Genomic DNA, 15,317 nt, shown 5'->3' with positions numbered 1-15,317 from the left:
ATAGAGATTCCTTGAAAATATATTTGGTAGATTCAGACGCAGAATCCAATTTTAATCAATTTATGTAATTCATTTTTTTTATCAATAAGTTATTTAAATTCTATAATTTAATACAATTTCAATTTTTTGAAATTTTCACTGTATAAAAGCAAAATACACATCAGATTTTCATAATAATAATAATAGTAGTATCAGATTTTTTGAATTCCAAGTTTTTAACACTTTTGTCATACTTGTTGAAAAATTTACTCATTTATCATAATGTATGAAGAATTTGTTACATGATTCAAATAGTTTGCTGTCTATACAAAACCATCATTTTGGTAAATAGTTAGATAAGTTTACAGTTTCTTGTGGACACAACATGTATAGGTACATAAACACTAATTGCTAACTGTTATAAATAGATACTGGTATAATATGTAATAAACAAAGGATCAAAATTATTAAGGTTCAATCTCTGAATCCTCTGATTCTGCACAAGACTGATCTCTAATTTCAAGACTGGCAATTTCTCTTATGACTTCAGCTTTGTCTGCTTCAAATTGTTCATCCCCTGCATCAAGCGCAAACACAAAACTATTACTTGCTTTACACAAAACTTGAAACACTTCTTTCTTCCACTATTTTTTTTCGCTTTTTCATATCAATCTCCCAAATTTGCAAGGATTAAATCGAGAATATGCACTATTAACAACAGTGATGAAAACCCATATTTACAAAAAGAGAAAAACTTGATATTCAGTCACTGACCTTTATCAATGGTAAAATCACTTAAAAACCGAAGAAGTTTGCTTTTATTTGTAAAAAGTACACTAACGATTTCAGGAGGCTTACTTTGATTAGCAATAAATAACTATCAAGATCAAAGAAGAGAAGTTAGATTTGAATAAATAACAAAAGCTTAAATAAAATATCTCTTGTTCCACCTTGAAAACATGAAAGGCATCGACTTGTATGGTCTTCTTTGAGTCCTGTGAATGGATGAAGCACAACTTATAACAATAGTCAAAAAATGTAAAGGGCCTTTTAATATGAAACAGAGAGTACCCTGAAAAGGTTCATCAAGATTCTCATGTTATCCAGTGAGCTCACATAGCGAACCATCACAGCAGAATTTGATCGTTCAAGTAACATATCTCCCAGCAACTTAATTGGAAATTATTTTAACGTTAAAAACTATGAAAATATCACCAATTAAAACTATAAAAACTATAAATTATTTTCGAATAAAAATACCTTCACAGCGTGTCGTCTTGTTATATAATTGGTAGATTCCAATAACTGAGAATTGTATTCTTGAAAAAACTGAAACATCAACATTGAAGATATCTAACTTCAATTATCTCATACTTAAATAATGTTATAGTGATTTACAGAAGTAATTGGATATGCCATACATGTAACAGAAATATTTATCAAGAAAACTTACCCAGTCATAGTTTTTAGAAAGAAATTGAGCTACAGTAGATTTATGCCTAGTTAAAAGCTCCTGTCCAAATATGACAATCATTAAAAAAATAAACTTTAAGAGTGCATATGAAGCAAAAAGCCTAAAGAAAGAAGTGGGAACAAAGACATCCATCAATAAGAGAAATGGCATATTAATTAATTTATGTAGTTTTAGTTGCTATTAGCTAAAATACTTCACATATTCAGAGTGTTGTTATGAAAAAATAGAGCAAAAGAGGAGGAAGAAACTGGTTTCATTAAGCATACTCAACTTTAAAAGTTGCTTGAGCATCAGATGATATGTCAAAATTAGGAATCTGTATATAACTAAAAAATTTCTTCATGTGCTCTGATTCCAAGACATATCTGAGAAAAACAAACAATATAAATTATTACAGCATTTTATATGTATCTTGTTAAAATGGTTGAACCAATTTCAAAGTCAAGAAACTAATTAAGCCCCCAGTCATTAAGTTAAAAATAAATAAATGCATAGAGAAAATTATTTTTTTTCTATACTCGGTTCACCATTTATTCAAGATATAAACAAATAAATTTTCTTGAGAAGAATAGCAAACTGGATCTACAAGAATTGTCTGAATCGATAAAGGTTATAATGCTTAATTACCTAGCCACAGTTTGATGACGTATGCACTCCCTTGAAATTGCACCATAAGTTAGTGCAATGTCACCATTCGCATAACTTAAAAAAAAAAATAACAATGATTAGTTAAGCGTTTGAATTTGCATACCATGATTAAAAAAAAAATCATTTTGTGAAATAAAAGAAAGTCTTACCCAGGTAACAAAATATCCATAATATCCAAATTGTTTTCCATGAACTCAGAAGCAATAAAACGGCAATTAACACGTTGTCTTTGCAAATTTGCTATCACATGAGTGGCATTTTGACGTGTCTATAAGAAAGGATAATCACAACATTCAAATTAATTGTTAATGCAATCTAATCATACAATGAAGGGAAATCCTACAGAGAAGCCGATTGCATATGTTCATGAAATCTTTTGGAATTTGAATTTTTCATGTAATTTCTGGAAAAAGGTTCTCTATGTCCTTTCCCTAAAATAGATGCTGGTTGAAACATGAAACTTACCCCTAAATCAAGTTTCGGGAGACTAATAATAAGAAGGCGAAACACATCCTGTTTGAAGAATTCTTGTGTGAGTTGTGCGCAAGCATCAGAACTCGGCTCATTTTGACCATTTCCAAATAGAACTGTCCTCAGCTCTAAGATTAATTTACTCAGCTCTGAAATCTGCCAAACAATTTACATCAATTTAATCTTACCTATTTCCAGAGAAGAGACTTGATGAAGATTCTATTCTTTGCGATGATTGAAAGGGAATGAAGCAAAAATAAAGGAAAAAGAAGAACCTTCTCTTCGCGTTTACGCTCGCGAACTTCTGTATTCTTATCGACATAGATAAGAAGCTCTCGTGTTAGCTGCACCAGCTCCACCGGCGTCTTTGGTTTTGATTTGAATAACCCCTTCATCTTCCTTTTAAAAAAAATTTTGAATGTGTTTATATACAAAAATTTACCTATTCATTTTCATATAAGTTGTTCTCTGCATTTTGGGAATGTGATCATGAATACGGTTTTGGAAAAGGAGGAGGAGGAAGAAAAAAGAGAAGAAGATGAAGAAGAAATATTATATAATTTGGATGTGAAAGCTTTATTTTGGGGATTGAAGAGATTAATTGCTAAATTTAGAAAAGTTGATGAAAATGTTAACAACGTAATCTACATGCATTGCCTTTGTGTTGTGCTTAGGAACGTGCATCGTTTATGTGGTTGTCTTTTATTGCCTCTTTAGATTTTTATTTTTATTTTTTTTGAGATTTACGAATTAACATAACTTTTCTAAATCTAAAATTAATCAGATTTAAGTTTTTTTTAAGTTAATTCATATCAAATATCCACGAAATAATAATAAGCTTCAACAAACCCTCCCCACGGATGGACCTAATATATATGAACTTAATTTAGCAGAACTTTTTTTTTTTAAAAAAAGCATTTAGCAAAAACTTAAAACGTCAAAGGATAAAAATTTCATTTATTAAGTTAATAACATAAAATAAATATTACATATAAAAAGAGCAATGGCGATAAAATACCAACCGATGTACAAATAGGATAAAATAATTCATTACTCAACTTATTAAAATTCAAAATTAGACAGTTTTTCAAATATAAATTATGTTTTTAAATATTTATATAACATTTAAGTTATAATTATAATTCATTAACAATTTTTCATCAGCACAATTTTATGATATGATTTTTTTTTTTAAAAAAAAGACATAATAAAATAATAAAAAATTTGCATTAGACCACTGCTTAACACCCTGCTAGCCAATTTCAACTGCAACTTATTATACTAATAATTTCACTTTTAAAAAAATAGATTTTTTAAATAAAAATATAATATTTTTTTCATTTCATAATTTTTATCTTTTTTATTTTTTAAATATATTAATAAATATAATTTTTTAAAATAAAAGTTGAAAATTTTTATTTTTTAAAATATATTAATAAATATTTTTTTAAAAATGAAAATTCAACATGAAGAGAGAAGAGAGAGAGAGAGAGAGTAGAATATGAGATTTCTTATATTCATTCAGATATATTTACTATCAGACTATATGTGTGAATATATATTAATAAATACATTGTTTTTTTAATTTTTTAATTATATTTATTTAAAAGTAAATTTTATTAAATATTAAAAATATTTTAATAATTAATAAAATATTATTTTAAAAATAAAATAAAATTATAATAATTAATTTATATATTAATTATATATAAAAATAAATAATAATTTTAAAATAATTAAAAATAAAAAATAAATAAAAATTATGAGAAAAAGGTATAACAAATAAAGATAAAATTCACTTAAAAATTAAATTAATTACTTACAAATATATTTAGTTCGACTTAATAGTAAAAGCAAAGCACACTGAAACCAATAGTTACTAAAAGGTATATTTATGGTAAATGATTTTTTTTTTTCCGATGAGATAATCATTGCCCTTAAAACACTGAATTAGAAAACAAAGCGTGTAAACTCTTGTGTTCAATTATGCTAGATGCATATATCTCTCTCTGAAATTTAAGCCAACATTCTTAGTACAGTGATGTAATTATTGTAAATAGAATGCAAGTAAAATTTTTCTTTAATTATAGGAATTATATATATCTAATTTCCCTTAATTACTCTTAAATTATAAATATTTATTTATGTTTAATACTTGTTATTTTATATATTTAAATTGTAATTATTAATTGTTAATCATTTTAATTTTATTAACTAATACTCACTCTTTATTACTCTAAATACTAAATATCCCCTGCTCTATACGACGAAACACAACATCCTTCTCGTCCCATTTGCAGCAGCCAGTTGTCCACCAACTCCTTCCTTCCCCCCATCGACGCTGCACCACGCCGAGTCATCCTCGCCTGACGACGAGAGCCTCTCACCAACAGCTTCTTCCCTTGAGTCGCCCCTCTCTCCATTTTCGTTGCAACTGAAGAAATGGGTTAGGATTTGAATATATTGTTCTGTTGATGTTTATTTAGGGTTATTTGTTAAACATTTGTTGCGTTTAGGAGAAATAGGTTAAAATTTATAAATCTGTTTATGTTTACGTTACTTTATTTGATGAAGGAATGGGTTAATACACACACGCACAAACACACTCTAATGTAAAATTCTAATCGGCTTCGGGTATCCTTAGCTTCGCCGGTACTTTACTCGTTGCCATTTCTACACCCTGCTGCTGCCATCTCTATTGCCGGCTGCCATCTGTAGCTACAGTTTATATTCCAGAGATGCGCTGGCAGTAGCCTGAGGTTGGAGTACCAGAGTATGGAATTCATTCCTCACATGTTTTGATCAGTAGAGCCTGCAACGATTTCAGTACCTACCAGAATTCTTGTTGGGAAACCTTTGATATTTGGATGGCAATTCTAAAGATTTTCCTGGGGACAAATAGAGATGTGTCCTATGTTATTTTCTGCTCTTTTTTATTGTCCTCAATACCGAATTTTATGTGGGCTAAATGCATGTTGTTTATCTGAATATGATTTAGTTTTTATAGATTGCTTTTGTAATATGTTTTGAATTTATACAATAAGAAAATTGGATTCAATATCATGTACAGGGAATTGATATCTCTTGCGGTACAACTTACAAGCTTTTACATTACTGTATGCTTGTATAAAATGGAGGATCAATCATTTTTTGATAGAATGATCAAACATCTACGTGCCTCATGCAAGTAAGTGACCTCTTATTTTTCATTGCCTGCCCTGCCTACACAAATGGTATTCATTATATCCTTATTGGTACTAACACGGCATATCAAGAATGTTAGTGCCGCGAGGGGGTGGGTGGGTGGTGGGGGGGGGGGGGGACGGAGGAGGATGGGCGGGAATCCCCTTTCTTTCTCCTTTATAAAACTTAGTGAAATGATAAGGATTTGTTCTCTTTTTTTACAATTAAATTTCATTTTCCTCCTACCTATACAATCAAACTTCCTTCTCATCTTCTTATTTTATTTATAATTTCCTAAACAAGACAGAGCAATGATTATTTTATTTTTTCTATATATCTCCTCCCATCTCCTCCTCCCCCACCCACCTTTCCTCCAACAGCCATGATATTATGGTATCAATAGAGAATCATTTCATGATAAAACTGCATAAAAACATGTCCTAACTTTCTTGGTCTTCATGACACATTTTTATTGACCTGGGTTTGTACTGAAAATAAGCCCTTTTTTAATAAATTTCTTGGTGTGGCTAATGTGTATGTCAAGATATTATACCGGGTATCCTAAAGATTTGGACCCTTCACGGGTAGTTCATTTTACATCAGAGCGTGAATTTGTCCAGCTTCTTCATGAAGGACGCCCTGTAGTTGTTGCTTTTACCATCAGGTGACATGATTTGAATGCTTTTAAGTCTTAACCTTTATTGCTATAATCACAATAACTCTTATGATTCACCATTCATTTTGCGTAATGCAGGGGTAATTACACAAAACATCTTGACCGGGTACTTGAGGAAGCTGCTGCTGAGTTCTATCCACATGTAAAATTTGTGCGTGTAAGTTTTATCTTTTGAATCAATTATGCTTTATGATGGGATCTTGTTTGTATTTTTGGGAATTACCATGTCTGCAGTTGAGGTATAACTGTTTAAAGCCATTTATGTATTTGTCTATTATAGACATCTTTTTGCCAAAATTTCTCCTGGTGTTAATTTTATGATGCTTTTAGAAGAATTCTCGAAATACATGTGATTTAGCATCCTTGATCCTTTGTTAATCAAGGTTTTTTTCCCAGGTTGAATGCCCAAAATATCCAGGTTTCTGCATAACAAGGCAGAAGAAGGAATATCCATTCATTGAAATATTTCACAGTCCAGCACAAGTATGATGATCTTCTTTAGCGATTTAATCTTGTTCTCATCTTGATGTAATTGGTGACATGAATGGATGTCTTTGTGAGTGCACAAGTCAAGGACTCGGTGGAAGTTAGCCTTATTTCTTTTACTATTACAAACTTTGGCCCAATTATTGTTTTCTTTGGTTTTGCGAGAAACAGAGGTAATGTTGTTTTGATGTTTGATAGGTAGGAAAATGGGGTGGGAAAAGTGAAATTGAAAGCAAAGTCAATTATGTAGTTCTGAATTGTTTTTTGTTCTATTTTGTCTTTCAGTAATTAGATACCAAAGTGAGAACTAGATAGCATATATTTGTCTTGAATCTTTTCCTTACTATGTGATCCTTTGCAAAGAATCAAATTCTCTTTCCCCTATTCTATTACCGATTGTTACCAATGAGAATGAAGTGATGTTCAAATAGAAGAAATGTAATTATTAATGATGCAATGTTATTCGTTTTCTTCTCAAGTGTTACAAAATTTTCTGATTCAGGCTACCATTCAAGGAAGGGTTGTTGATCCAGGTGTCACAAGATACTCCGTAAAAGTTCTACCTGTGAGTTCTGGATCTTTTTATCCTTTATAAAGCTGGTTTGCGATTAAAGCTTAGTAATTGTTTATTTTGCTGCAAATTTGATGTTTAAGCATTATGTGCATTTAAGAGTTCAATTTGCGTTAGCTGAATCTGAAATAGTAACATTTGAAATTTCTGGAAGATGTTGTCATTTTCCTTTTTCTCATCCTCTGTGGGATTCAATTCTTATTTTGAATATTTGCAGTTCAACTATGACCTCAGTGCTTATGGATTTCGAGAATTTTTCAAGCGCCAAAATATACAATCATCAGAGGCAAAATAATGACTTTGTGGTGACAAGTGTTTGGAATATCTTTATATTCCTGTTGTAGAATTTCTACTGCTTGTAGTATTGTTTTTCCTGTCTTGTTTTAACGGGAAACATTATTATTACTTTGAGAAATTGATTTCCTAAAGGCTGCATATGATTTCCTTTTGCTGGATCGATCTTGGAGCAAGGGGTGAAGACGTGATAAGCTTCTCCATAAACTACACGGTACTTGAGAGCACAGCAAAAACTAGCCATTGTATTGAGATTGAAGAGTTCAAGTTCATATATGCCTATGCCAAAATCTCCTACTGTAGGGGAGTGCAAGTGGTGATCGATTTGAAATCAAACTGGAAAATTTAAAATCCTTTTAACTATACGGGCTGAATCGAATCCAATGAAATGAAAATCAAATTGAATATTATAAACGCCTTAAATAGAAAATCGGCTATTTCGATTTTTTTAAATAAAAAAAAAATCAAATCGATTTGCAAACCAACATTTAACGGCACTAAATACTCTGAAATAGCCAACAGCACATCAGAAGGAAACTTGAAAATTCAATTGTGAGAAGAATGAAAGAGAAGAAAGCTCATTGGCAAATTTTTCTTAAAGTTTAAGTGAATACTACGGGGAAACTTCGATATTTCAGAAAGGCTTCTAAAATTTAAAGATTAAATTATTATTTAAATTTAAAATATGGACGAGTATGATTAAAATTCAAGATTTTTATTGTAAATTACTCAAAATCACATTTCCTCTCTCGCTTATCAAAATTTAATTGACTAATGCTTATTAATAAAGTTATATTTATTTGATTCATTAATAAATGATTTATTAACTGTATTTCTTTTTATGAATTATTTTTTAATTGAAAGTTTATTAAATGAAAGGATGCAAATTAATATTAAATAAAAATTAATTTAATTTTTGGTTTAGGATGTGCTTTTATTATTGAAAAGTTATCACCTAATCTGATTAAATTCGATGGCTAAAAAAATGTCACTTACCTAGATCTATATTAAATCTCCAACACCCTCAAATTCTTAAAGGAAAAGAAAAATGGTTTATCAATAAAAAAAGATTTAAATATTTAAATAATCAAAATTATAATGTTTTAATAATAAAACTATGAAATATTTTTATACAAATGGAGATTAGTGGCTAAGTATTATTTTTAAAACATTTAAGTTTAATTAGTATTAAAATTTTATTTAAAAATAAAGAAATTTGCATTTAGATAGAAAGACAATTAGCAATAAATTGTAATTTAAAAAAGTAACATTATTTACAAAATCTATATATATATATATATATATATTAACATTGAACCTTTTCATTAATTTATTTTTCCATTAAAAAATTGTGGGGATCAGGGGAATCTCTTATGCTTTACATAGCGCGGGTGGGCGCGGGAATTTATTTATTTTTAATATATAAATTTCGGATCCCGCGTCCCTGTTTCCACGCGCAATACAGAACTCACTGCGCATTTATTCCAATCCCATCACAATCACCGTTACCATCTTCGTCTCCAATCAATTGAGCTTCAAGCCTTCAACTCCCGAACTGCCCTAACTGTTCCTTTAATACCAAGAAAAAGAAACAGAATCTATCCCCCCACCACCCCCCCCGCGTTCTCTCTCTTTCTCTCTCTCTCCCTTTCCCTTCAAGCAAAAACAATGGCTTCTCAAAACTCTACCCCCAGAAAATCTCTATATCCAGAAGTCATCCACTCAAACCCTGATCTTCAATCCTCATCTTCCAACCTCTACCCCACAATCGACATGCGCGACCTCGTTGAAAATCTCTTCCCTGACCCACAAGAATACTATCATCATGCCCCCTCAGCTCCACCGGAGGCCATCGAGGAAGTATTGATCAAAATCCCCGGTGCCATTCTCAATCTAATCGACAAAAACTATAGCGTCGAGCTCGCTTGTGGAGATCTATCCATTGTCCGCCTCCGCCAGGGGGATAATATTTTCGCCGTTCTCGCTCGAGTCGCTGACGAGATCCAATGGCCATTAGCCAAGGACGAGGCCGCAGTAAAACTTGACGATTCGCATTATTTTTTCTCCCTCAGGATGCCCAAGGAGCATCATGACTCGGATTCGAGCAGTGATGAGGACGACAAGAAGAGTAGAAACGAAAATGGCAGTGATTCGAATGATATTTTGAATTATGGTTTGACCATTGCATCCAAAGGGCAGGAAGCGTTGTTGAAGGAGTTCGATGGCATTTTACAGGCTTATAGCTGTTTTACGGTCCAGAAAGTTTCGGAGAGCGCGATAACTAAGGGAGAGGCTTTGTTGAGTGATTTGACAGTGAAGGAAACTTCACCAGCTGATTTGCAGTACAAGGAGAAGAAAGAAAAGATGGAGGGAAGGTGTGCGGCCTATTGGACCACATTGGCGCCCAATGTGGAGGACTACAGTAGCACTGCTGCGAAGGTGATTGCTGTGGGTTCGGGGCATCTGATTAAGGGCATTTTGTGGTGCGGTGATGTGACTGTCGATAGGATGAAATGGGGGAATGAGGTCATGAAGAGAAGGATGAGTCCCAAATCGAAGTCAGAGATTAGTCCTGACACTATGAAAAGGATCCGAAGGTGTGAAAATAGCAGTTTAGAGTTCATTTTGCATTTGCTCTGTTGTATATGTTGTTGTTTGTGGATTTGTTCGGTTTCTCTTTCTCCCTGTCTACACTTTTTCTGTTCTTTTGCAGCACTGCACACATTTTCCTTGATGCCAATGCTCGTTGCCTTCCTTATCGACCGGAAAGCAACAAAATGGCATCACCGATATATTTGCTTCATTTGAAACAACTGCATGGGGATATTTTTATTTGATTATCTTGCAGAGTTAAGAAGTTGACAAAAAGGACAGAGAAAGTCGCCAATGGAGTTCTCTCTGGGGTTCTGAAAGTATCTGGAATTTTCACTAGTAAAGTTGCCAATTCAAAAGTGGGCAAGAAATTCTTTGGCCTTCTGCCAGGGGAAATTGTGCTTGCCTCCCTGGATGGATTTAGTAAGTCACCATTTTAAACCTATCATTTAATATTGTACACTCCTCGATGGATAGTATTGCATTTGATTTATCACTCAATGCTTTAGTCTCTTCTTCTATTGTTTAATACTCCTCTATCATAGATTTGTTTTCTCTTTTTTATCCGTCTAAATTGTAGGCTTCTTTTTTTAGATGGTAATTTATTGGCTAGCTTCATAATATACCCATATTTTAATAGTTCCAACCTCCAAGAATAATTCAGTAATAAAGCAATATAAGTAGAGGGTCCAGCAGTAAATACAATATAAAATTTATTGTTTTAACTATATTAACTGTACCTTCTTAATTCATGTGAAAAAACAAGCCTATTTTTGTGGGATGGAGAAAGTAGTTAAAAAATTATGTTGGGATGTGGCTTTTTGTAATTTTTGTCCTTAATATTTGGTCGTCCAAGTTTTTTTGACCTTTTCGTTTGCCCCTTGTTTTATACGAAAGTATCATCTCAAACTTTGTTCAAAATTTTTAGTAATATATGAACCTTCTATAGGTAAAATTTCAAATAATTAATGCAGAGAAAGTTAGATAAGCATGAAAGTAATTGAATAGTCCTCTGGTGCAAAAATTATGTCCGTTTATATAATTGTAATCCTGGCCACTAAATCATTTATTTTCTCTTAAAAGAACTGAACTTAAATATTTACCTGGTTGAGCTGGTTATTGAATTTAACTCACGTTAAATGATTGCAAAAGTGGGAGATCTGATTAGTTAGAGTACATGAGCTGAGATGAGGTTGAAATCAGGAAGAGTGTTCATATTTAGACATGTTTTTGCATTAGATTTATTTCTGTTTGTATTACTTTATAATTGTAGAATAATTTCATATATGCATGTGTGCTGGTATATGTCGATGAGTGGATCCTTTATTAGTTGTCCAATGGCAGTCATCTGCATATTGTTTGAGTTCATGTTCTTTTTCTTTTCTTTTTCCTTTTCCTTCTTTTTCATTTTTGTCTTTTCAAATGAGTTTGCAATAGATGTGTTTGTTTGGCCATTATCTTCTTACTTTGTTAAAAAATTTTCAGATCATATATAATTATTTTTGCTTGCAACCTTCCTAGATTAGACTTCTTTGAATGTTCATTTAACTTTATTGAATCTTCCTATATTCTTCATTATATTTATCATTTTCCCGTAAACAGACAAGTTATGCGATGCTGTTGAAGTAGCTGGAAGGAACGTCATGTCAACATCATCCACTGTGACAACTGAACTCGTTAACCACAGGTAGAGTTACCTTGATACTGACCCAGTAGCTCATGGCGGCAATTGCCTTTACAAAGTGAAACAGTTAGAGTGTGTTAAAATGCTTCCCCTTACATTGCTTCAGGGGTTCAAATGTCAATAGCGACCTTTTCTTTTAAATTTCCTTTGATTTATTGTTATTAACGAAATATCTATTCTTTAATGAAGTTTTTAATTAACCTATTAGACCAACTAAATTTATTTCAAGGATCAGACCTAGCTAAATTGTACCTTTCATTTTTTTTTTTTTGCTTATGATATAGGAATTTTTTTGTTAAATTTAAAATGTTACATTAAATGGTTTTATGATAATTATCGTAGCAGTTTTTGGTTTAACATGCATCTTTAGATGGGTAAAAAGAAATTATATTTAAATGATTAAATTGTGAAACTCTTTCTATGTTCATGTCTAAAATTAATTAATATTGTCAATGAAATAGTTCTTACGCAACTAAAAAAGGCCAATTGGAATATCCTATAAGAAAATAGATAATGGAGAATTGAATTTCTGGATAAATATATATATATATATTCTATCTCTTCTATTTTACACTTGGAAAATAAAAACTAAAAAACTAAGAAATTTGGAAGAAAATTGGAAATAGAAAATGTTTTCCATGACTAAACAAGTACAAGGTCTAAGAGAACAAACTTAAGAGGAAAAAAACTAGTATCCATAAAATGTGAAAAAATGTGTTGCTGCAATGGATCACACCAACCAATACCTGAGAATGAATCAGTGTGCGTCATTGTGCATTTGAGCATTACAGGAGGTTGGGAACCCATTAACCCTGGCTGTTTATCTTTCAGAGGATGCTGACAGCCACTTGACCCTGGCCTTTTTACTTGACTTTCATAAGTTGGCTAGTACTAATTGATAGGTTCACATCCATTTCTTAACATCTGGACATGATATAGGAATAGTTTGCATAAATATCCTTGGACGCTTTATTCCTATAAGAGCTTAGTGCTGATATTTTTTTCATATTGATGTGCTTCCAAATGTGGGGTTGTGTGGTGCTTCACCCTTTTTTTGATGTTTATCCAAATATTAATAAACAAAGTTATTGTAGTTTGTCACGTGAATTCAGTTTGCATAACTGCAAAAGCTTTACAAAACTGCATTTAGCAGACTCTTGCCATCTTTTTAACTTGCCTTCTGAGTTGTTAGATTTTTTTCATAGGCATAATGGTGCAAATTACTTATTTGAATCTTAGGTGGATGAAGCACAGTGCAAATTATGTTTAAATTTCTATATGATCAAGTTGTAATCCCGTTTTATAATCTTCACATAGAATATTATGGTATGTTTGCTTATTCTTAGCAGTGATGTCCATCTGATTATTTTCCCTCTTCTCTTTACTGGTTTTGAACTTCATGATTTATTTGGCTACAACTTTTTTCTGCACTATAATTGCCGATTATATTACTGGCTCAGAGGAATCGTAATTGCTAGCTACAACAGAAAGTGATTGTCCAAGCCCTCCACCCTATTGGTTGAAGACTATTTATTAGTGATTAATTCAGGAAAGAGAAATGAGTAATTAATTATACAGAAGGAAAAAAGAGGTAATTATAATTTTGAGTTATATGTATGAATAATACTCATCAACCAATAAGATGAAGAATGTTAGTTACTTTCTCAATTGACTATAGCATTCCTCTAGTGGTTGAATACATCCAATTTTATTGTTGGGTAATTTGCAAAATATGTAGAAGGATTGTGATGTTAACATAGTTGTGACAAGCTGAACTATTACTTAGCGGATGAATTTCACTGGAATTAATTATAAGCAGCAAAAGGTGTGAGGTATATATGATTCACATGCCTATTTGCTAAAGAAAAAAAAAATTTACGGTAATTTACATTTATATTCAATATTTGAAATTTTGAATGTTAAAAGCTAAATCTTTTCAGTTTGTCACGATCATAACAAATAGAATTAAATTAAATCTGAAAAAGTTAATTATAAATTACAATATAATTTTTAATGTTTTATATTATTAATAAAATATGTAATCGTTTAATTTAAATTTTATATGAAATTAAGTATATTTTATATTTACTATATGCAATATTAAATATATTGAATAAATATTTATTATAAATAAATTTTTATTATATAAAATATCACATATAAATAATATATCTATATATAAATAATATATATGCATAAATGTTAAAATATTTCACCGAATGTTTATACTCAATATCATAAATTATAAATTATGTGTATATTTTCTATATTTGACAAATTTTACTTATTATTAATAATATTCTAATAAAATGAAATATTATACGTTTTAAATTATATAGTTTTATTTTTTTTCATATTTTAAGTTTTTATTAATATCTATGATATTACATGAAAGTGAGAATAGAGAGTGAATGATGAGATTAATAAAGAATGATATTATTATAATAAGAATATGTATTTAATTAAGGACTATTTTATTATTCAAATAGAACTTTAGGGATTATATTGTAATTTACTGTTAATTTGTATAAATTCAATTTAATTCTTTTAGTTATAATTATGTGAAATTGAAAAGGTTTGATTTTACTATCCAATATTTAAAATATTAAATGCAAATGTGAATTACAATGGCTCTTAAAAAATGTTTGTGTATTCTGCACTCTTCAATTTGAATGCTGAAGCTGAACTCTTCACATACTGGTTTGATGCCATGCTTTTTATGTTCGTGTATTCTGAACTCTTCAATTTGAATGCTCTTTCTTTCTCTTTTAGTCGGGGAATGGACATGTGATGTGTTTTTGGAGATGGAGGAAAACAATATTATAAATATTCAAGTGTGCAATTATCATTAGATGTTTTTCTCGCAGATACGGTGAACAAGCTGCTGAGGCTACTAGTGAGGGTCTTGATGCTGCTGGGCATGCCATAGGAACTGCATGGGCTGCATTTAAGCTTCGAAAAGCACTTAATCCAAAAAGTTCTTTAAAACCCAGCAGCCTGGCGAAGTCTGCTCTTAAAGCTGCTGCCGCAGAGATGAAGGATAAGAATTCAAAATAACTACGGACGGATCTTCTTAAAACATTGCAGAACTTCAGCTGTAACAAATTAGATTTATCCTTTGCTGCTTGTTGTAAATCTAGCCTTTGTATTTTTTTTGCCGTTAATTTGTAATTACTGTTGCATATATCTTACCGGGCCTATTAAAAATGATTATAGCTTTATTTTGTATAATTTTTTCTAGACTGTGTTTTCAGCTTCA

At 31.0% G+C, this 15,317-nt stretch overlaps 3 protein-coding genes across 7 annotated transcripts; 2 read left to right on the top strand and 1 right to left on the bottom strand.

Moving 5' to 3' along the window:
• Positions 1-232: 232 nt before the first annotated feature.
• On the bottom strand, positions 233-3,202 carry LOC110609779 (putative MO25-like protein At5g47540). Of its 2 annotated transcripts, XM_021749574.2 has the most exons (11): positions 2,848-3,202; positions 2,567-2,728; positions 2,251-2,369; positions 2,081-2,155; positions 1,725-1,818; positions 1,433-1,492; positions 1,240-1,308; positions 1,051-1,149; positions 930-974; positions 754-856; positions 233-556 (listed from the first exon to the last, which is right to left on the bottom strand). In XM_021749574.2, the coding sequence occupies exons 1-11, from the start codon at positions 2,965-2,967 to the stop codon at positions 447-449; spliced, it is 1,056 nt and encodes a 351-aa protein (XP_021605266.1). In that variant the 5' UTR covers positions 2,968-3,202; the 3' UTR covers positions 233-446. The 2 variants fall into 2 exon arrangements, with proteins under 2 accessions (XP_021605266.1, XP_021605267.1); XM_021749575.2 differs by lacking the exon at positions 754-856 and having other exon boundaries at positions 2,848-3,201.
• A 1,617-nt stretch (positions 3,203-4,819) lies between these two features.
• LOC110604970 lies at positions 4,820-7,945 on the top strand. 2 transcript variants are annotated; one of them, XM_043954489.1, is made up of 7 exons: positions 4,820-5,018; positions 5,643-5,759; positions 6,300-6,419; positions 6,510-6,582; positions 6,828-6,914; positions 7,420-7,482; positions 7,706-7,945. In XM_043954489.1, exons 2-7 carry the CDS (start codon positions 5,704-5,706, stop codon positions 7,781-7,783), a joined length of 477 nt encoding a protein of 158 aa, XP_043810424.1. In that variant the 5' UTR covers positions 4,820-5,018; positions 5,643-5,703; the 3' UTR covers positions 7,784-7,945. The 2 variants fall into 2 exon arrangements, with proteins under 2 accessions (XP_043810424.1, XP_043810423.1); XM_043954488.1 differs by having other exon boundaries at positions 4,822-5,018; positions 6,510-6,588.
• Positions 7,946-9,246: 1,301 nt separating this feature from the next.
• LOC110609672 (protein EARLY-RESPONSIVE TO DEHYDRATION 7, chloroplastic) lies at positions 9,247-15,317 on the top strand. Of its 3 annotated transcripts, none has more exons than XM_043954098.1 (4): positions 9,251-10,379; positions 10,631-10,797; positions 11,977-12,061; positions 13,519-13,722. In XM_043954098.1, the coding sequence occupies exons 1-4, from the start codon at positions 9,451-9,453 to the stop codon at positions 13,550-13,552; spliced, it is 1,215 nt and encodes a 404-aa protein (XP_043810033.1). In that variant the 5' UTR covers positions 9,251-9,450; the 3' UTR covers positions 13,553-13,722. The 3 variants fall into 3 exon arrangements, with proteins under 3 accessions (XP_043810034.1, XP_043810033.1, XP_021605123.1); XM_021749431.2 differs by lacking the exon at positions 13,519-13,722 and adding an exon at positions 14,926-15,317 and having other exon boundaries at positions 9,253-10,379; XM_043954099.1 differs by lacking the exons at positions 11,977-12,061; positions 13,519-13,722 and having other exon boundaries at positions 9,247-10,379; positions 10,496-10,774.

Source organism: Manihot esculenta, chromosome 2 (assembly GCF_001659605.2).
Source record: "Manihot esculenta cultivar AM560-2 chromosome 2, M.esculenta_v8, whole genome shotgun sequence".
Classification (NCBI taxonomy): domain Eukaryota; kingdom Viridiplantae; phylum Streptophyta; class Magnoliopsida; order Malpighiales; family Euphorbiaceae; genus Manihot; species Manihot esculenta.
The sequence above is the reverse complement of the archived record's forward strand: the minus strand, read 5'-3'. Positions and strand labels throughout refer to the sequence as shown.